The sequence below is a fragment of the Onthophagus taurus genome, chromosome 11 (assembly GCF_036711975.1).
Source record: "Onthophagus taurus isolate NC chromosome 11, IU_Otau_3.0, whole genome shotgun sequence".
Classification (NCBI taxonomy): domain Eukaryota; kingdom Metazoa; phylum Arthropoda; class Insecta; order Coleoptera; family Scarabaeidae; genus Onthophagus; species Onthophagus taurus.
In genome coordinates this window covers 33,343,032-33,366,204 of record NC_091976.1, presented here as the reverse complement: position 1 = coordinate 33,366,204, position 23,173 = coordinate 33,343,032, and the positions used below count along the sequence as shown (strand labels likewise).

The 23,173-nt window shown below is 33.9% G+C and overlaps 3 protein-coding genes and 1 long non-coding RNA gene across 6 annotated transcripts in view; 2 read left to right on the top strand and 2 right to left on the bottom strand.

Moving 5' to 3' along the window:
- Positions 1-61: 61 nt before the first annotated feature.
- LOC139432149 (odorant receptor 30a-like) lies at positions 62-1,458 on the bottom strand. Its single transcript, XM_071200515.1, has 5 exons — positions 1,290-1,458; positions 675-1,236; positions 512-611; positions 205-453; positions 62-118 (listed from the first exon to the last, which is right to left on the bottom strand). Exons 1-5 carry the CDS (start codon positions 1,456-1,458, stop codon positions 62-64), a joined length of 1,137 nt encoding a protein of 378 aa, XP_071056616.1.
- Positions 1,459-1,799: 341 nt separating this feature from the next.
- Positions 1,800-10,239, top strand: LOC111423565 (uncharacterized). Of its 2 annotated transcripts, XM_023056819.2 has the most exons (5): positions 1,801-1,937; positions 2,086-3,321; positions 3,385-3,445; positions 3,534-3,572; positions 8,979-10,239. In XM_023056819.2, exons 2-5 carry the CDS (start codon positions 2,098-2,100, stop codon positions 9,911-9,913), a joined length of 2,259 nt encoding a protein of 752 aa, XP_022912587.1. In that variant the 5' UTR covers positions 1,801-1,937; positions 2,086-2,097; the 3' UTR covers positions 9,914-10,239. The 2 variants fall into 2 exon arrangements, with proteins under 2 accessions (XP_022912588.1, XP_022912587.1); XM_023056820.2 differs by having other exon boundaries at positions 1,800-3,321.
- Positions 10,237-14,528, bottom strand: LOC139431971 (uncharacterized). The gene is made up of 2 exons (XR_011641998.1): positions 12,487-14,528; positions 10,237-12,417 (listed from the first exon to the last, which is right to left on the bottom strand). It is a non-coding gene; the product is annotated as an uncharacterized lncRNA (long non-coding RNA).
- Positions 14,527-23,173, top strand: part of LOC111425035 (minibrain) — a 78,634-nt gene continuing 69,987 nt past the window's right edge. For both annotated transcript variants that reach the window (XM_071200298.1, XM_071200299.1), the window contains exon 1: positions 14,527-15,596. In XM_071200298.1, coding sequence (XP_071056399.1) covers positions 15,521-15,596 — 76 coding nt within the window. In that variant the 5' untranslated portion in view covers positions 14,527-15,520. The remainder of the gene's footprint in view (positions 15,597-23,173) is intronic.

The following is a 23,173-nucleotide window of genomic DNA, read 5'->3' as shown; positions in this document are numbered from 1 at the left end:
TATCTCGAATTCATCGTTGCTTTTACAAATATTTTTATACTTTAGGTATAAACGTAGACTATTATTTGTTTAATAATGTGTAAAGTAATGCGATGTAATTATAAGCCCCTATTAATGTCTAAAAAAAATTTTATAAACTATATAGGCAACCCAAATAACAACGCTAAATGAGTTGCCTAATTTATTTTTAAATTGTTAATTTACCTGCTTAATAGCTTCAAAGTTTAAAGTATATAACGAATTTGACGAGGTGCATTTCAATTCTTTTTGCGCATTAAGTATTATGAAATAAATTAATTTTTGAGTTTTAACATCTAAATCGTACCAATTTACATCATAAATTACGTAAGATATCTCCGTGCTTTTATCGATTAATAATTGTCCGAGATATGGGCCCAACCCCAGCCCAATTATCCAACAAAATAATATAACGAGAGCTTTTAAATCGAAAGTCTAAAAAAATACACTGTAATAATTATAAAACATCCTAACCTAACAAAAATTATTTTACCATAATAAACACAAAAGCGGGGACTCCAATAAAAATATGTAAAGATAACATCAAAACTAAAACGATTTGTTTAAAATTTTGATTGTGTTGATCGCATAATCTAAAAATTAATTTTAAATTAATTAATTAAAAGACAATAAATGTAGGCAACCCAAATTGCAACCTTATAATATGAACGTGATATTGAATACATTCAATTAACGTTTTCTTATTAAATTCTTTAGTAAATCCATCGCAAATCATCGATTTTAAGTGATCCAACATATTGCATAAAACTAGGTTCCCAACGGAGATTAAACAACCAACATGAACGGCGATATCATAAGATATACACAAAGAAACACATTGATAAATAAGATAAACCTCAAAAATGGGCGATTTATGAACGTCAAATTCATATCTAACATCGATAAATAATCCGCATGTACTCAATTTGGATACTAATTGCTTGGATTTACATTTTTCTTGGGTGATATAACCGATTAATGTACAAAGAATGATTCCAATTCTTACAGACCATCTAAAAAAGTCAATTAATTTATTGAGAATGTCCAAATTCTTTTTATGGTTCGATGGAATTCCGAATCGTGTAAAATCTTCTAACTCATACAAATGTTTCGAGATTTTTCTTGCGGAAATCGCTAAAAGAGGGGTTGAGTAAAAAATGTTAATTGAAGTTAATGGTACAACTGAGTTTACTAAAATTTCTTTAAACGGCAAATTCTCTAAAATTAAAAACAATTTTAATTAATAAAAAAACAGGGTAAAAGTGAAAAACCTGTTAATAAGTGATAAATATTATTAATGACTCCAATAAGAAGTGGAAACGTTATAATCGAGTACTGTAAGGTTACTTTTAATGCGTATTTTAATTCAGATTCATTTTCAGGCCATATTTTCCACTTTTTTAAGATTTCTATCTCAGATCTGAATCTTTTAAGTTCCATAGTTGTACATTATGAAATTAGGTACAAAAAGAACTTTGCTTTTATAATATATAGTTGAATATAATTATAGGGAATTTTCTAAATTAAAGTGATACAAAAAAGCCTTTAATTATCTAATTTAACCTTTGATTTGCAAGCTTTTTGATTATTTATTGATATTTTAAAATTGACGTAGTAAACGTCAATAAGATGTCGGTAAGTTAGGAAAATGTTTTATTTGAGGTTTTTGTGGTAACGATTTTAATTAATGCAGAGAATAAATTAAAAGGAAATTAAAGAAAAGTCGATTATTTTTATTTGTTAAATTATAATTATGTGGGAATTTATAATTAATTGTACCAATTTTAGAACGTAGCCATCTTCGCTTCATAACCAAACAAATTTGACGTTTCTTTTAGTGCAAGGATTTGCATTAAAATTATGCTCTAAACGGGTGTTTTTAGTGAAAATCCACTTAAATTAACAAAGGATACGTTTAGGTAAATATTTCTGTGGATAATCTACGAAAAGAGTCGCTCCAAGGAATGTAATAAATTTTGAGGATTATGTAGAAGTTTTAAGTGAAGCATTATTTGTATTTTTATCTTAAATAGCTTATAAGTAAATTATTTTGGTTTTTGTAAAAAGCACTCAACGAAAATGGAAAATGCTGAAACAAAATCGACGGAAATTGAAAACGATAGTGACCCATCACATGACAAAGAGCAACAACTGGAAGAGGATGTCCCCGAGAATTTCTTTGATGACTTTATGAACGAAGACTTTATTGATGGGTTAAATGTTGTTGATACTTGGGATGAAGAGGAGTCCAAGAAAAACGATAAAGTTAAAAAATCACCTCAAAAAAGCCGTTCACCTCGAAGGAAGTGTCAACGTACTAAATCACCCCGCCGGCACCGCTCTTCGGATCAAAACGAAAAGGAACGCGATCGTCGGGATCCCTCAAAAACACAACGGGATATTCTCCGGGATAAAGATAAATGTGCGAAAGATCAAAAAGCGAAATTTATATCAGAAAAATTAAAAGTTGTTGAAACCGGTTTGGTCCCCCCTGGGATGGAAATGGAAGTGGATATCATCAAATTATCTTCATCCACGGTTACAACTAAACTCCAGAAGATTCGTCGAAGCGTTGAAAGAAATCGGAGCCAAGAAATTGGTAGAAAACATCGGAAATCATCTCCAGAGAGGATTCGAAGGAGTCCAATTCGACGAAGGAGCCCTTTAAGACGCCCCCAAAAAACAAGATCGCGAACTAGAAGCCCCAGAAGAATCTCGCAACCAGGAGGTGAAAAACGAAATAGACGCATTGACGATCGGAGGGATATCCGAAGAAGAAACAGTGTTTCAAGGAGTCCAAGAAGACGACGTTCGAAGACCCCTCAATCGGATATTTCAGAACGAGAACGATGGTTGCGGAGGAGATCTCGCTCGAGGAGTCCAAGAAGAAACAAAACGTTTTTGCAGGAATTAGGTGATAAATTAAAACCGGAAGATAAAATTTTATTTAAAGACACTTTACCGGATATTTTATCGAAATCTAGCGCGCTTTTATCGGGATTTTTACCCACTCCAGTTCCGCCACCTCAAAATTTTATTCCCCAAACTTTGATTATTCCCCCCCAATCGGATTATGATCAACAATTTTTTATTGGCCAATCGGATATGGGGCCACCAATGTTTCCTCCTAGATCTTTAGGATTTATTCCCCCCGATCATATGATCCCGTTACAACCGACACATATACCGTATATGATGGAAAATCCCCAACCCGTCCCAATGCCCAACGATTTTATCGCTCACAATCAAATTTTGCAAAAACCATCAACGTCGCCACTTTTAGGAAAGGACGCTTTATCAAAGGTATTCGATTTATTAAAAAATTCAAAGAAGAATTTGAAATTTTATTGTGGATTTATCTTGCAGCTTTTTAATGATAAGAAGATAATGTTAAGTGACTATCTCAGTTTAACAGGAAAATTTACAGGTGGGATAATTTTTTTTTTTAATTGAAATGTGTCGAATTTTAAAGTGGTTTTTAATTGAAAAACGATTTTTTTTTCCATGAAATTTAGATGAATCTAGACCTCAAAATATTCAAAATAAAATAAAAGGTGAGTAAAATTTTTTTAAACCCATTTTAACCTTCGAGCTGGCGCGCTGTCAAAATTTATGACAGTTTTCGTTTTTATAATATATCTCTTTATATTATGCATTTGAAAGGATTTAACGCTAAAGTATTTATATATTTATTATTTAGCACAATGTAACTATGTATTTAGAACATGATTTAAAAAAATTGTCTTTATGGCAAAAAAAGTTATAAATGACAAAAAATTTACACATTCATTGCTGTGTTTAAGGCCGTATTTATATTATGGGATGTATTAAGGGATATAAATGTATTATAAACAGATTTTGAGTCATACATGAAGGTTGCGGATCGTTTTTTATCTTTTCAAAATTTCAATCTACGGTTTTTCGTTAGTTTATGGAAATGTTCAATACAAGGTGCCCATTATGTACGGAATATAGTATATATCTTGGTAAGTATCAACTTTATAAAAAAACATTTTATACAAAAGTTGTTTAATATTTTATTGGCCATAATAAGACAGCATTCAATTGTTTTTATTTCAGAAAATAAATGAGCAACGAATAACACTGGACGTTTTTTAAATGGCAATGTACCCTTTCGTTAGGCTCATATGATAGAGATTTTTTTTCCCTTTACAATGACGTAAAATTTTAGTACCCTCAGATCAGAAATTTTTTTTCAAAAATTGTTAAGTTATTTAATCTAGATATCCGAGATCGTCAAGTACCTCGAATTATTGGAAATGTACACTAATTTTTCGTTTATTTGTTTTATGTAAATTTAATTTACGGTAATAATTCGAGGTACTTGACGATCTCGGATATCTAGATTAATGTTATTGATTAATTTTTCTTAATAAACAATTTTTACATTTTTTTCAAAAATTTTCTAATGTAAGGGTACTAAAATTTTACGTTATCGTAGAGAGAAAGAAAATGTTTATCAAATGAACCTAACGAAAGGGTACATTGCCATTTAAAAAAATTCAAGCGTTATTCGTTGCTCATTTGTTTTCTGAAATAAAAACAATTGAATGCTGTCTTATTATGGCAAATAAAATATGAAACAGCTTTTGTATAAAAAGTTTTTTTATAAAGTCAACATTTACCGAGATATATACTATATTCCATACATAATGGGCACCCTGTATATTCAAAGGACTAAACTAGGACTAACATTCGGGTTTAGTCGTCTTAAGAACTAAACCAGAATGTTTCTAGTTCATATTCTAATAGAACTAACACTAGACCTAGAACTAAAACATGCGGGTTTAGCCGTGCGTCTTCAGACTTTCTAGTTCTAGGTCTAGTGTTAGTTCTAGTTTTATACTAGCACTAACACAAGACCTAGAATTAGAATCATTCGGGTTTAGCCGTCCTGAGGGACGTGCGGTTAAACCAGAATGTTTCTAATTCTACGTCTTGTGTTAGTTCTGGTTTTGCACTAGAACTAAGACAAGGGGGTTTAGCTGTGCGTCTCTTAAGACGGCTAAACCTGAATGTTTCTATTCTAATAAATGCATAAACTAAGGTGTATGATTTAAAATATGGTAAAAATTTAAAAGAACTCTTTCTCAGTTTTTTAATAAATATACTTAGGACCGATTTCGACAAATACTTATCATCATCAGCTAAAATCTACAAACTTAATGCTTATTCTAACAACATCAAAAAATGGATTAGATATGTGGATGATGTTTTTTGTCTATGGGAAGGTACCAATGAAGATCTTATAGCAATGTTAAAATATATAAACAATATTCATGAGAAGTTGAAATTCACTTTAGAAATTGAAATAGATAGAAAAATCAATTTTCTTGACTTAACTATAAATGAAAATGACCTAGACCTAACTTTTGACATATATAGGAAATCAACAAATTTGAACACTACTATTCCATACGATACTCTATTAATACAACTTCTATACAAAACGAATTTAATTTCATAAATAAACTAGCCATAGAAAATAACTATCCCCCAAATATAATTAACAAAATACTATATAATGTTATAATAAAATTAGACCCATTGTTTACTATGGATACTAATGAACACACCACATTTCGTTCTTTACCCTATAATGACATAAATTATAAACTTAAACGTATTCTTAAACAAAATAATATCAATATTGGTTTTAAAAATAACTACAAACTTATAGATATATTGTCAAAGAACATATGTTAAATAAAAATTGTGTATATTCTATTAAATATAAAGATACATCAGTCAAACAGGTAGAAAACTCGCAAAAAGAATTAAGAAACATAAAAATACTTCCTCATCAAATGTTTACCAACATAGAATAGTATTTAATCATAACATAGATTATAATAACGTATCTCTCATACACAACTGTAAGAAGGGTAAAAAATTAGACGTATTACAACAACTTAAGATAGACAAACACAAACATAAAAATCAAAAATTAATGAACAATCAGCTTTGCTCCATTTATCAACCTCTATACTCATACTTAAAGTTCTAGTTTTTAACATATCGTGAAACTTGTTTTATTCTTATGTGATTACTCCAATTTAACCTGTTCAGTGTCGTCCACTTCACATCTTTATTTTCTGTTATTTTAGTTTTTAAATCATTTTATATTGTGAGTTTTATTATTTTTTGACTATAAGTTTATTTATTTTTTTATCTATTTTATTTAATTCTATATACTTTTAATTATAATTTCGCTTGTAGATTTAGCTGATGATCATAAGTATTTGTCGAAACCGGTCCTCTAAGTATATTTATTAAAAAACTGAGAAAGAGTTCTTTTAAATTTTTACCACATTTTGAATGTTTCTAGTTCTAGATCAAATGTTAGTTCTAGTAACAATGCTAAGGAGCATTAGATATCACTATGTTGCATATTTTTGTTTCTTGTTCTAGGTCTAATATTAATTCTAGTTTTATACTAGCACTATCACTAGAACTAACACTACATCAACAACTAGAAACATTAGGATTTAACCGCAAATATCTCAAGACGCCTAAACCCGAATGATTCTAGTTTTAGGTCTTGTGTTAGTTCCACAGAGCGTTCAACAATAATTGTAAGGTATTTGAATTTGGCGCGCTTGACTTTTAGTAACATTTGACAAACAACGTTGGTACCGGCTTGTGTTTTCGACGTATTTTTAACAATTAGTGGCGTGGTTGTGGATGTTTTAATTGCTTTCGAGTTAACAAGTTTCAACAATTATTATAACAAAATGTGAATAAATATCAATTGATTTCATATACATTTTTAAATTTTGTTAATAAAGTTACACATTGATAAATCTTAAACATTTTTCCTATGATACGCCTATGCTTATTAGTTTTCTCATACCAACCTTAAAAATTAAACGCAAAAGCGGGAAATTCAAACACCTCAGAATCATTGTTGAACGCTCTGTAGTGATGGTGCTAGTATAAAACTAAAACTAACATTAGACCTAGAACAAAAAACATTCGAATGTTTCTAGTTTTATACTAGCACTATCACTAGAAGACTAGAACTAACACAAGACCTAGAATCATTTGGGTTTAGTCGTTTTGAGAGACGTGCAGCTAAACCCGAATGTTTCTAGTTCTGGGTCTAATGTTAGTTCTAGTGACATTAGTAGGTAGCGCTAGTTAGCATAAGAAATCACTACGTTGCATATTTTATTGAACTAGCACTAGAACTAGAAACATTCGTTTTCAGACGCACGGCTAAACCCGAAACTTTCTAGGTCTTGTGTTAGTTCTAGTTTTACAGTAGCATTATCACTCGAACTAACACAAGACCTAAAACTAGAATCATTCAATGCATCATTTTATCTCATGACAAATTGTAACGTGTTAACTATAAGATTTTGTTTCGATAGTTTCTTAATGAGGTTTGTTCGTTGAATGTTTATTTTCAATAGGTGTGTTATTCTATGATGATTTACATTTTTTAAGGACTTGACGTTTTGACTGATGATGAAGTAATACTTCGAAACCGGTTTCAATAAATATTTAAACAGCAAGTACAAGAAGTATTTTAATTATTTCTAATTAATCATCATTTTAAATTTATATAAGAACTTGCAACATGGATTCAAATAAGAATATATCAGGAAAGCATGCACTAAAAACTTGCAAATGTTAAAATTTTAAAGAATTTTATGCACTAAAAATAGTTTTATATGTATATTTTGAACAGAAACTTTCAATAGAAAAGAATTGATGCAAATATGGTTTAAAAGCAAGAACTATGAAATATTTTGATATGTATGGCCTAACAACCTTATAGTAGGATTATAGGTCTAGTATTAATCCTAGTTTTAATTTATAAGGACAGGAATAACAGAAAGGAAAAATTTCAATAGTCCCGGCGCTGCTAATTTTTCCTTTCTGTTATTCCTGTCCTTAACGTGTAAAGGTATCCTTCCTTCTGATTGTGTTTCATTTATATGTTACATACACGTTTATATTAATTCCAATTATTATTTAACTAGTTTTAATTATTATTCAGCGTTTGATTGTGGGATATTTTTATTGAACGAAAAGTAGGACCCATAATTAGAAACATTCGGGTTTAGTGGTAGACCTGTTTCCAAGAAAAACTTTTCCTCTGCAAAACTACCCAATATCTGTACTATTAAGGTATGTTGCATTTTATGTGGGACAGTGTAAATGCACAGTAGTTTCGTAACTATGGTTAATGCATTCATACAGGGTGATTCTCAGCCTATACGGTAAACTTGGGGATTTATTCCTTATGATAAATAATGACTATAGGTGAAAAAAATTGTAGTAAAAGTTTTTTAGTTTCCTAGATATCCGATATAATCGGTGACATCTAGATAATGGGTTTCCTGGAAGATGGATAGGTCATCGTGATCGCCCAACCTCAATCCTCTTGATTTTTATTTTTGGAGTCACTTAGAAAGCAGAGTGTACGCCACGGAAGTTAATTCTGAGCAATATTGCAAAATCTGGTTTGCAACATTCTGGTTTAAGCCGCACTAGTGGGGGATCGTAGATTCGGGGAGCCCAATTGTGTATAAAAAATATCGGAAATAACTTCGAAAACTTGCTGTGATATGTAGCCTATTAGTCATTATTCCCGTTGGGAAAAAATTCCCCAAGTTTAAATATAAGTTTGAGTGTAAGTTGAGAATCACCCTGTATATTGCGACTTATATGAAATTCCCGGTATGTAGTTTGTTTCAAAAATTAATCGATTTCAATTTATGTTTTTAACAATTGTTTAATATAAATTAAATATTTTTACTCTAGTAAAATATGTGTTTTAACTGTTTTATTAAAAATAACGTAATACTTATTAACCCGGACCTGATGTCATAAAATTTATGCCACGCGCCCGCTCGTATTATAAAATCGGGTGCGCCCGCTCGAAGGTTAAAAAAAAATTTTAACTCATTATCAAAATATGCAACTTTTAGTCATCTCAGACTGTCAAGATGTTATAAAAGAACTCGCCGGGGAACCAAAATCTTCGAGTCGTTTCACCGTAAGGAAACTCATCAAACCGGAAAAAATCGATCATAAACATCAATCGCCGTTGAAGAAGATCCCGGTGGTTCGTTTCCAATTTACGAATAGATCTAAAACATCGGAAGATTCCCCCACGATGGCCTCCCAACTCTCCAAACTTCTCCGTAAATTCGGAAAAGAATTTACGTTTGAGGATTTACCAAAAACACCATCGATTGAGTCAAGAAATAGTGGTACCCAAAGCCCACCACCACCCCCCGTTATTTTCGAAACGGATAAAACACCATCGACGAAAATTTCTTTAATAAATACACCCACACATACAATGTTCACCCAAACTGATCGTTATAAATGCGCGGATTGCGAGACTCGAAACGCAAAAGTAACAGCTTCAGTTCCCACCCAAACTAATGATTCGATGACGTTCGATGTTGCATGCCAAGTTTCTCCAGAAGATTTTCCTAAACCGAAGAGTATCTTGAAAAATAATCAATCGTTGGCTAGCATGACCCCGGCGCAATTATTAGCGAATGCTTCACCAACTTCATCTTCAAAGTATCACCAACCGAATTTTGAATCCCCGGAAACTGCCAAGAGGAATCATCAACAACGCTCGTTTAATTCCCCGGATAGTTTCAGCGATTACAATGAATTCGATCGGTACAGAAGTGAAACTGTGAAAGGAAGTGCCATATTTGAACGTGATCGAGGACCTGGATCCACTATAAATAGGGACGTTGGGTTTGGGGGCGTTTCAAGAAATTTTGGGTATCAACCCAAACCACCCGTATTTGGTTTTCAACGCCAGGAAGATGGGATGGGTAATTTTAATCCACCACCGGGACAGATGGGGTATCGAGGACGTGATGGAAGATGGTATTAAGTTAGATATAGGTTAAGGTTTAAGTTTATTGTGTATAGTTGTCCGATTTATAATTTTGGTTATAAATTGTTAATCGAAAAATGATTTATATATTAATTTGATAACCATGACAATGTTTTTTTTTTATTATAATTATTTTGTCTCAATTTAATCCTAGTTATAATAAATAGTGAATGTTTTTTTGGTTCGAGAAGAACTTAACCTCAACAATATCGACTTTATTTATCAAATTGTGGAAAATGATCAAAAAAGGAAGTGATTTTTTTTTAAATATTCCTGTTATAACACATAATGTAAATAGAATTAAATATAAACCATAAAAATAAGCGCAAAAAGATCTTTATTTTTCCCATATTCGAAATATCTAGTACTGCATCGACCGGAGGCGTAATGATAAAGTAATTAGTTTAGTTTGGAAGCTGGTTTGATGGCGCGCAGTCAGAGTAAGGTGGCCGTCAATGCTTTTCACAGGTTCGTGGATATGGAGCAAGAGGGAAGAGGAAACAGAACGGGAGATCAATACCGGGAGAGACTTAGGCTCTCACTCACTTCAGGGAACACTTCGTTCAGCCTACCTAAAACCAGAACAAACCCTCACACATAAAAAAATTAGAAATAAATTAATTTTAACGAATTTTTAGAAATTGGATTTAAAAAAAAATTTGTGATAAACGCAAAGTACTTCCCGAGGTGAAGACGATAAAATGGCGAAAACTCGGTCTTGCTAACGGTAATGGCACGTGGAAAAAAGATTTTTTATTGTACCCTTGACGATCTCGAATAAAACTTTCGATCTTTTTTAAATTTTTAAACGGAAAAGTCTAGGAGACTTTTGTCACCTCAAAATTAAAAAAACTAAAATTGATTTTTTGTTTAAAAAAAAAAAAATCTTTTTAAATTTTCTAAGAATAGAACCGAATAATTATGTAATTAAAGGGACGCCGGACCGTGACTCACTAAAATTAAACTGTAGTGGCTCAAGTGGATACTATTTCTGAAGACAATTAGGAGGTTCTTAAAATAGATGCGCGAGCGCTACTATAATTTAGCGTCACGGCGCTCGTTGTCCGGCAAACTAATCGGAAACTAGGACGCCACATTGCCCCTATTATAGTAGGCACATCAATCTACTATCGATCTATTATTACAAAAATTAGAATGTATTCATGAATTAAGGTGAAAAATATATAATTTCGATTAAAAATATTTCAAAACAATCTAGTTTTGGATTAAACTTAATTCATTTTTTGTTCGCGTTTTGCGGTTTTGGTCGTTTGCGACCGAGGCATTAGAAATAAATCCATAAAATTTCAAAAATTGTTAACATTACAGCGCCTCAGCTAAACTTAAAGCAGAGAATTAAACCGAGGTCGCTGGCAGCCGAGGCATTAGATATAAATCCATAAGATTACAAAAATATTAAACTAGAACTAACACTAGAACTAGAAACTTTCGGGTTAAGCCGTGCGCCATTTTGGAAAAAATGTTTGACGTCTCTATCACTTATCGTCAATCTTTGGAAGTAATGTCCGTTTTGCTATCACTTTGGCTTTGTCAAACTCTATGGTGTGTCCTCCTTTGTGGCAATGCCCTGCGACTACAGATTGTTGGATTTTACTCAATCGGACATCCCTCTCGTGTTTGTTGATGCGGTTTTGGATGTTACGTCCAGTTTGGCCAACGTAATATTTCCCGCAACTGCACGATAGCCGATAGACTCCCCTCCCTTTAATGGGGTTAGTTTGCCTTTGGCTATCGGAAGAGCGTTTTGTATTTTGCTGACCGTACTTTATAGTACCTCGGAATTCGTTTCGTCACACCTGAAACATAAGGAAGGCAAAAAAAACCGGAGGGTGTAGTACTTACCGAGTCATCCTTCTGTTTGCAGTTTGGTGGCTCGTTGGATATCCCTTATATCGTAGCCGTTCTTCAACAATAAATCTTCTAGGAATCTTTCTCTTTCCTCAGGTCCTCTTTATTACATATCCTCTCTCCTCGTTGGAATAAGGGTTAAATCACGGACTTCTTCTATTGTGGGTGGTGGTGGGATGAAGCGTGCAGATACCTATTCTTATGTGTCTTCTTTCGATATACTCCCAGTTCCATGTCCCGATCTATCTTCCTAGTGACCAACACATCCAGGAATGGCAACTGTTTTGAAGTTTCTGTTTCCATAGTAAATTTTATCATGGGGTGCTGTGAATTGAGGTGGTCTAGAAATTCCTGGAGTTGCTCTTTTCCATGTTGCCAGATCACTAAAGTGTCATCGACGTAACGGAGCCATAGCTTCGGTTTCGACGGACTCTTCTTCAAACATCCCAAGGCTGCCCCTTCATATTGCTCGTAGAACTCTTCCTTCCAGCTAAAATATGTCGACGATAGGCAGTACTCCACTAATCCTGAGACATATTTCAGCAAACCCTCTGGAATGAGTTAATGGCGAAGACCATCCACGGAATCTTTGACTGGTATCCTGAGGGTCTAGCTTCATACTCCTATTTTACCTGTAAAAGGAGACAGAGTTTTGGCAAGGTGTTTTGCTAGCTGATAGATGGGAGAATTATACTACGTACTTATATTACAAAAATAGTTAAAACATCATCACAGCGTTTTGGCTAAACTTAAGGCGCCGAATTTATGACTTCGCCTAATTAAGTCGAGGTTGTTTGTAGCCAAGGCATTAGAATTAATACCACATTCACCTAAAACTTGTTGACACATACTGCAGTGTTTCGGCTACAAATAATCATGTTTAAACTGAAAACATAAAATGTAAGATGTTTTGATTAAGTTAAGATTTCTTAATTAACCACACCAACCTTGATAAATGCTTCGGCTAAACTTAAGCGACTTCGGCCTAATTAAACCGAGGTTTTGCAATGAACAGATAACACTACTGTATCGGCATATTTTAATGGAAAGAAAGGAATTAGATGGTAATAATGTTTTATTATAAGAATAATATGAGTCGACATGGAGTGGTTGATTGAACAGCACCTTTGTTGCTACCGGTCATTCGGTAGTGTAAACACAGCGAAGATTACACAATATTGAAGTGGTTTAACAACTTTGGAACGAAAAGAACTATAACTCATTGAAGCACTTGGAAATCATAGTGATTCAAAAACTTTGCAGAAACGATGCTGGAAACCTTGAGAAATGATTTCACTTGTTGGGCCTTGGTCTCCCTTAAATTCAGCTCAGTTCCTACTCGTCCTTTTTCGTTGCCATGCCTTTCCAGTTAATTTGCCGTTTGCCACTTTTTATTTACTGTTTTTCTTAGTAGACGATCTTCACTCATCCTTATAACATACCCTGCTCACACCAGCATCTGTATTATCACGAACTCTGATACCTATACGCCTGGATACTTTTCTTTCCAAGATGTCAATTGTATTTTTGCTGATCTGTGTAAAGCTCCATGTTTCAGAACTTTACATTATTGTTGGCTCTTGGATAAGCTTAATAATTATTTTACAAGCACGTATCTTCGTGGTCCTGTGAAAAAAGTGCGAAAAAACTTTTTATCTTGTTGATCTCAAATTTTTCATCTTATTGGGCTATGTGATGATACGTCTTGGTTTAACCCTCCCAGGGCAACATTGGGATCCAGCCATTCTACAATTGAGAGGCACTGTTACATGGCATCGTTAATTGTTGTGTTCTCATCAAAAATGATATTTAAAGACCATGAGTCAGACAAAACCAACAATATGTCATGTGTTCTAATAATTTAAGGTGCCCTCGAGGAGCACTAAGATGGATACTTTATTTCTGCATGTCTTAGAAACTAATGATACACTTAATACATGTTGTAGTCAAATCCATGCACTTAATTTGGTTGCAAGAGAGATGTGATCTCAAAATTGTCGATATTTCATGCAATAAGTTCATCTCTAGAGTAAGACCATCTCCATGACTTGATTGTCTAGTGACTTTATCAATCTTTTAGTGAGCATGGTTCGGCAGATGATTTTTATTGTCTGTTAAATTAATCTTATTGTTAGTAAATTCAATTTTATGATTAGCTTTTAATTATATTTATGTTTTTCTGCTCACAATTAAAATAATATATCTGATTTTTGTCCAGATTTGCACGTCATTGAGTGATGACTAATTTTCATAAACGTAATATGTAAATAAATGTGATATGTATTTTAGTTGATAAAAATTGTTTAAATTATTTTTCTGTTTTTTTTAACCTCACTTTTATCCATAAAAGAATACAATCAGCACCCCCGCAAAAATACCCCTCTTTTTTTATGTCCTCGCTCGTAAAATCAGTAATAAAAATCGGGGTCGATTTCGTAATTCCCGAATTTGCCGAAAACGTCATCGTCAGTGACGTAATCGCTACGTCACGATTCATCACTGCCGTCGATGGAGACGTAAACGAGGAAGTGCGCAACCTATGACGAATGTGGGAACTAATTATAATTTTCAGGTAATATTGCGAAATAATAAAAATTATTCTAATTGACGTGGTTTCGACGAATCCGATGGTAATTTTCGCGAAAAGGGCCGTATAAATGAAGATCGGTTTCTTTCGGGGTGTTCGTTTAAAGTCGTTTTTGTTTGCGTTCTGATACGTTGACTGTGCGCGTCGTCGACATCCCAGTTGGCAGCGCCCGGTAACAGTTGCCATGTTACTAGCCAACTGAGACGTATTTTCGTTCGGCGTCCGTCGAATAATTTCCGTTTTGGTTAAGTAAAAAAAATAAAGTTTAAAGTCGGTCGCGGCAGTTATCGTGGCGGTGGTGTATCGTAGAGGACGCCAGCGTTCTTCTATTTCGGTGTAGTTCGACGGTGGTGTTTCGTTTTGGGATTTAAATAGTTTTTCTCGCACGTGGGATTGTGTGCGGGCGGGATTCGCAATCGAAGAAGCCGTGTTTTTATTTCCCATTATTCGATCTAGTGTGTTTATCGATTTTTTCGACGTGAATCAGGGTTTGTGCCGAGGATTTGTTGTTATTTCGTCGGTGTGTTTTTGACCTGAGTGTAATAGCAGTGCACGGTCGAGTCCATTAGTGACGAGACGGAGGGGAGTCCGGTTAAGACCCGCCAGTGACTACGCGATTTTCGCGCGATTTTTCCCGGAAAAACCGACAAGTAGACGTGGAAATCGAAAAATTGCCATCTAAATTCGTTGTTTGATTGTTTTCACGCGGAAATTCGACCGATTTTGTTTGATTTGGGTCTGTTTTGTACTCAAAGTCGATTTGTTGTCGTTCCATCTCACTCTAATACTAGTCTGGGGCGGAAGTAGCTAGTGTCTGCTGCTGCTGCTGCTGGAAGCTTGTGTGTTGTTGTGCCGAGGCATCAGCATCCAGAGTGTTGGCCTTGAGTCCGGGAGGTTACTAACCCCTGGAGCACGCCGTCGTTCGGATTCCGTTCGCACACGCACACACACGCATTGGCGTCCGGGGGTTTTTGGCGGGAGCTTCCTACAAATGTCGTGAGGGGGATGGTTACAATCATGATGATGATGATGATTCGGATGCCGTTGCGTCTCGTTATCTTTTCGCTGAACGCCGCGTGCTGAGATGCGGAGTGCCGTCGAGTGATCGGGTCGAACTGGAGGCCGGAGGGTGCCGCGGGGCCCCCTTTATGGTGTCCCAGGAGCAACCCATGGCGTGGCATAAACACGACCACCTCATGCTCATGGACAAGTCGAAAGCGAAAAGTAAGTACTTTATTTCATTTTTATACTACTACATTATACATATACATATTTGTTGTTATGATCGATCTGAGATTTCATCCTGTTGGTTCCCATTGGGAACAACAACACATACTTCTCCATCCTTGAAGCATTACCATTATATATTTATTTACATTTAAAAAATCTTAACCACAAAAAAAAAATGTTTTTTGAATCACCCTCTTTACTTCTTGCGCTATCACTTAGAAAAGAAACAATGGTAAGAAACGAAAAACGGGGTGAAAACGGGAAGGAGCCACTTGTAACGGGAAGGTCGCGTTTTGGAAAAACCATTTCCTCTTTGAGAGGGTGCTTCACACCCCCGAAACCACCACTGTTATAGTGAGTGGACCTCAATCTAAACGACTTTTTTCCCCTACGTCACGTTTATTTCATTTTGCGTCAGATTAAATAAGAGATGTTTAAAAAGGATTTGTCACTCAATATTTAAATAACCTACTTAGGATTATTTAAATGCCTAAAAAAAAGTAGCTTTTGATTTTTTGAAAAAATTTTATGTGGAGGATCGTCAATTTTCATTATCTCATCAGGGGAGAGATACGCATCCCCTTTTCGGCGGGAAGGGGACGCCGCTGCCGGACGGAACACACTGGCAGCAACACGGCTACACCGCCCCTGACACAATGATTAATTTGCCCCGGCTTATTTAAACGATGAGGCCGCAAAACCATCCTCCAACTCAACTCTTCCCTTACATCCGAAAATTTAATAAAAATCAAGATATTTTAAACACTAATCGGATATTCAAGGTCAAATACTTAAAAGAAGAAATTAGAATCGTCTAATTTTAGTACTAATCGTTATCGTCATTTATATCGCGTCCTATTTATTTGATAATAAAAGTATCTATAAATAAAAGCGCGAGTTATTTTTATTAATAAAAATTAATTCACTTCGCTTTGGGAACTGAATAACCCGAAGAAAGTAAAATAATGACGGAATCAAACGATTCGGTTTTTATTTATCAACGATATGCATTTCGAAGAAAATCGAACAAGCACAACAGTAAACAAATAACAATAACAACCTCAAGGACAAATATAATTTTAATTGAAAAAAAAAAGAAAATTGATTTATTTTTGGATTTTAATTTGAGACGAAGTTATTCGGAAAGTATCAAAAAAAAAGGATCAAGGATTATTTTGACAACAACACAAAGTGCTTGCACCTATATTTAGGATTCATCGGTCACGACACCCCCCGAACTCACACTAATTGCGGAGACTATGGATGGCGATGTAAATAAAAGCTAAAGCTGAGTGGCGCTATTTATAGAGAAAGAAAGTGTCTTTGTACCGTGAATTTGTAAAAATTTGTTTGATAATTTCAAAATTGTTTAAGAAAATCCAATGTTTTTGTTTTGGAGAGAATTCACTTAATTCATTAGAATTGCTATTCTGGTTAAAAACTGATTTGAGTTAATTCTGGGGTTTCTTGAGAATTATATGTAGTATAGTTGTGCTTTTAGTTATGGCACTAAAAGAAACACTAGATCTAGAACTAGAAACATTCGGGTTTAACCGTACGTCTTCAGATACCCAAATATTTCTAGTTCAAGGTCTAGTGTTAGTTCTAGTTTTAGTTCCAGCACGAAAACTAATCCTAGAAGTAGAAACATTTGGGTTTAGCAGCACGTCTTTTAACCCTTTGCGTCCCAAGAAGCCAAAAATTTTGAAACTTTGTGACAGAATTAAAACGCTATCAAAATACACTCAGTAAAGGCCTTTGGAATCAATTTTAGCAAAATATGCAATCCCTACTAATACTTAAGAGCACCATCAGGCATTAAAATATATTTTAGTGATGTTGCAGTAAACAAAAATTGTTATTGCCAATATAAAAATAATACATTTTTTATTACTTGCTTTAGCTAAATCATTGCACGCAGTACCTACATTTTGAGTGGGGTCTAGCTTTGGCAGAACAATTTCCACAACTTCCTCTTTCTTTTGAATTTACGCTACGAGAAAAAACATATGGAGCAAAAACTAACATTTTCGCATAATCTAAGTGTTAAAAAAGATGTTAATTCGAAAATTCCTGGAGCCCGTGTTTATTGAAATTAAGAAATGAAAATTATTTTAAATTGAAGCTTAAAGCTTTCTGTTTAAATCGATGTATAATAATCGTTGGGTTGAATTAGAAAAATATTGAGGAAAAGAGTATTGAATTAAAACTAACATTTTCGTATAACTTAAAAATGTCAAAAAATATGCTAATTTAAAAATTCCTGGAAGCCGTATTTATTGTAATTAAAGAATGAGACTTATTCTGAATTAAAGCTGAAAGCTTTCTCTTTAAAATGATGTATAATAATTGTTGGGTTGGATTGGAAAAATATTGAGAAAAAAAATGTTAAAATTAAACCGATATTTTCGTATAACCTAAAAGTGTTAAAAAAGATGCTAATTTAAAAATTCCTGGAAGCCGTATTTATTGAAATTAAAGAATGAGACTTATTCTAAATTAAAGCTTAATGCTTTCTCTTTAAAATGATGTATAATAATAGTTGTGTTGGATCACAAAAATGTGGAGAAAAAAAATGTTAAAATTAAACTGACATTTTCGTATAACCTAAAAATGTCAAAATAGTTGCTAATTTAAAAATTCCTGGAAGCTGTGTTTATTGAAATTAATTAATTAAACTTATTCTAAATTAAAGCTGAAAGCTTTCTCTTTAAAATGATGTATAATAATTGTTGGGTTGGATTGGAAAAATATTGAGAAAAAAAATGTTGAAACAAAACTTACATTTTCGTTAAACCGAAAAGTGTCAAAAAAGATGTTAATTTAAAAATTCCTGGAAGCCGTATTTATTGAAATTAAAGAATGAGACTTATTCTAAATTAAAGCTCAATGCTTTCTCTTTAAAATGATTTATAATAATAGTTGTGTTGGATCACAAAAATGTGGAGAAAAAATATGTTGAAATTAAACTGACATTTTCGTATAACCTAAAAGTGTCAAAATAGATGCTAATTTAAAAATGCCTGGAAGCTGTGTTTATTTAAATTAATTAATTAAACGTATTCTAAATTAAAGCTAAAAGCTTTCTCTTTAAAATGATGTATAATAATTGTTGGGTTGGATTGGAAAAATATTGAGAAAAAAAATGTTGAAACAAAACTTACATTTTCGGTAAACCTAAAGATGTCAAAAAAGATGCTAATTTAAAAATTCCTGGAAGCCGTATTTATTGAAATTAAGGAATGAGACTTATTCTAAATTAAAGCTCAAAGCTTTCTCTTTAAAATGATGTATAATAATTGTTGGGTTGGATTGGAAAAATATTGAGAAAAAAAATGTTGAAATTAAACTGACATTTTCGTATAACCTAAAAGTGTTAAAAAAGATGCTCATTTAAAAATTCCTGGAAGCCGTATTTATTGAAATTAAGGAATGAGACTTATTCTAAATTAAAGCTCAAAGCTTTCTCTTTAAAATGATGTATAATAATTGTTGGGTTGGATTGGAAAAATATTGAGAAAAAATATGTTGAAACAAAACTTACATTTTCGTATAACCTAAAAGTGTCAAAAAAGGTGTTAATTTAAAAATTCCTGGAAGCCGTATTTATTGAAATTAAGGAATGAGACTTATTCTAAATTAAAGCTCAAAGCTTTCTCTTTAAAATGATGTATAATAATTGTTGGGTTGGATTGGAAAAATATTGAGAAAAAAAATGTTGAAATTAAACTGACATTTTCGTATAACCTAAAAGTGTTAAAAAAGATGCTAATTTAAAAATTTCTGGAAGCCGTATTTATTGAAATTAAGGAATGAGACTTATTCTAAATTAAAGCTCAAAGCTTTCTCTTTAAAATGATGTATAATAATTGTTGGGTTGGATTGGAAAAATATTGAGAAAAAATATGTTGAAATTAAACTGACATTTTCGTATAACCTAAAAGTGTAAAAAAAGATGCTAATTTAAAAATTCCTGGAAGCCCTGTTTATTGAAATTAAGGAATGAGACTTATTTTAAACTAAAATTCAATGCTTTCTTTTTAAAAAGAGTGTTTAAAACTACCATTACTTTAAAGTACCGCCGGGACACAGAAGGTTAAGACGGCTAAACCCGAATATTTCTAGTTCTAGATCTAGTGTTAGTTCAATAAAAATATATAACAACCTAGCACTAAATTACAATTAAAACTAGAACTAACACTAGACCTAGACCCTTCTAGATCAGTGAAAATATACAACATTCTAAACCAAAATAATCAATTATTCCCATTTTTTAATTCTTCCAAGTTTATGGACAACATCCCAATTGATTATTTTAGCTTATTATCTTCTTATCAAGTATCTTTGAGATGTTTCTTGTCGATTAGAACCATTTTGACACATCTTCATCTACTTTTTGGCAACTTAAAAACACAAAATTTTTTTCAATCATCCTATGTAAGTATCACAAAGATATTTAAAACCATTGAGAACAACTTTGAACCAAAATCATCAAATATTCCTATTTTTTGAATTCTTTCAAGTTTATGGACAACATTCCATTTAATAAATTTAACTTATTTTTTCCTTATCAAGTATCCTCAAGATGTTTCTTGCAGATTAGAATCATTTTGACACACACCAACAAGCTTTTTCTATTTCCTATTAACTTTGAAACACTTTAATTTAATTATACTGTAATTTTTTTGTGATTTTAAAAATTTTTTTAAAAGATATAAGTAAACTTCGTTTCCTTATAAAAATTAAACAAGGAGGAGGAAGTTGAACTTCCTATATACGTATGGAATTGGTAATGCGACGTTAATAACAACAACCGGAGGGGGGTTCTCCAGGTATTCCACTCATAATGATTGACCTTTATGCTAATGCGCCACGTAAAATGCCCGTTCACGTGTTCGGTGCGTGATCTACAAGCTCCCCGCGTATCGTGCCTTGCGCGTTAATAAAAAGAACATTAAAATGTACGTTTTGAAAGTGGACTTACCAACAGTGGAGCGAACCGAACGCGGTTTTACATAAATCATTTTTCCTTTTTTTTTGTTTTAACTTTATCCATTGAAGAAGAGAAAATGCATTAACAACAAATAAATCGTTAAAAATACCTGGATTGAGTATTCTCCGATTTTCCATATTGAAAGGTGGCCAACAATGCGGTTGTGGGCCCTCCCTTATGAATAGGGGCAACATCCTCGGAGGAGGAGGATATTTTAATTAACGAACGGGAACCGATCGCGCCGCTGCACCGCCTTAATATGAATAATCCCAGACGTTTCGCTTATTAGAGTTTTGCAACGCGGAATCCTCGAGGTACACCGCCAATACTGCCTTATCCCAACCCCCTTGTATGATCCGTATTAAAATTATCCGGTTGCAACTCCGTTTTGGCAGCGGGAGAAACCTGAAAAATATCGAAATTTTTCATGATTAAGTTGATTGATTATATCCTGAAGTATAATCCAAAAATTTTTTGTAACAATATGAATCGCCTATTTTTTTTATATAAGTTAGTTACAGTTCAAAGTGTTTTAATGTTTGACTTTGTGAAAATTATATTTGCCTTCTCGAGTTCGTCCCTCTGTGTTATAATAGTTTCGATGGACTTTGTTTGCTGCAAACGGTGGCGAGGTTCAACGGTAAATAAACCATCAAAATATTAGAAATTATTAATCGGGGAAACGATCGAAAGACGAGACGAGACGCGCGTACTCGCGGAAGAATTTGAAAGCTCTCTTTAACCTTAACATTCATTCGAATCGTGACGGGAACGAAACCGAGAAACTCATTTAACAAAGGGGCCGTAAAACGTCCAATAAACCGCGAGTTATTTGTAAGCGGCGCGAGATTAGGGCGAATCGAAAAGAGAAAGACTGTTTCTGTTTCTGCTTCTGCTGCTGGTAGTAGTATTGCCCGTGTGCGCTAATGTGTCCCCGTTTTTATTTTCCCCGGTAGCTTTTTCAAGGCCGCAACACGATATTGAGGTTAGGTCGTCGCTTCGTATAATATGTGCGTATTGTGGGCGCGTTTAAGTTATTTTTAGATTCCTCGTCAACAACAATAATTTTAATTTATTAAAAAATATATATATTTAACAGGTTTAACACCAATACAAAATTAGGTAGCATATTAGTCAAGGTCGTTTGCAGCCGAGGCGGCACAACAATACAAAGTTAAGTAGAGGCGACACCACAGAATAACCAGAAGTGGCACTAGCGGTGTCCCGCCGAATCTGACGCCATATTATTGCGAGGAAGCAAGGTATCTCCATCCTATGATCCACATCATCAGCTGTTACGGGTCCTTTGGAACTGATAGCAAATGTTTTCAACAAAAAGGAAGAAGCACTACTCAAATGTTGCGATCTAACAAAGGCTTTTGATTGCGTCGACCACCAGATTCTGCTCGCTAAGCTAGAGTACTACGGTATAAGGGGTATTTCACTTTCACTCTCCAGGACATATCTCCAGGATAGAACATAAATGGTTTAATAGAAAGGAAGATTCTCGGTAAGAAGACAGATAAGACAGGGATCTGTTCTTGGCCAGGTTTTGTTCCTGATCTATATCAATGACTTACCACAAAACTTAACGGCTGATTTGATGTGCCGTTTCGCTGATGATACTTCGCTGTTGGTGACATCAAGAGACAGACAGGAACTCCTCGGAAAGTCCGAAGAAGTCTAGCTGGAAGCGAATGAGTGGTTCGCCAGCATTAAGCTAAGACTGAATTGGAAAAAGACGCAATCACTTATACTTACCAATAGAGAGCCAGATACAGGGACATACGATTAGATTCCCACCTGAAATGGAATTCACATAGAATACGTTACAAAAAAGTTAGCCACAGCGACCTACCTCATCAGAAGAATAAGGATTATCTCAACCCATGAAGCTGCTAGAACCGCGTACTTCAGCCACTTTAATTCCATACTTCAATTTCTCAAACTTTCAAGCTCTTAATCCAGCAAAAGGAAGGCCTTAGAGCTTTGGCGTGTGCAGGACCGCGAGATAGCTGCAGAAGCATATTTAAAGCGATACAAATATTAACTGTCCCTAACGTCTACATACTGGCGGCAGTTACCTTTCTGCATAAGAACAGAATGAAGTATTCATCTCATAGTGATATCCACCAACATGACACTAGGCAGAAGAACAGGGTCGTCATTCCACAACACCGCATCAAAAGAGCACAACAAAGCACTAATTATATGTGCATAAAATTATATAATAAATTGCCACCAGCCTATTCTGAGTTGCCGTTGCCCATCTTCAGAGGGAAAGTGAAGCGATTGTTACTAGAATACTCAATAGAGGAATACTTAAATTGCATTTTTTATTGAATATTATTATTATTTTCTTGTATTGTTGACTATTGTATGCACATTTCGACAAATAAACATTATTATTGCTGCTATTGGTGGTAAATTAAGTTGTCCCTCTCATTCATTGCGCCTATGGTTCCTCGCGATAAGATGGCGGATTTTAAATCGAGGTCATAAAACGAGATGCCGCCAACTTCAAACAAATCGCCGTCAGTGTCATTATTCTGTGCTCTTACATCGATATAAAATTAGA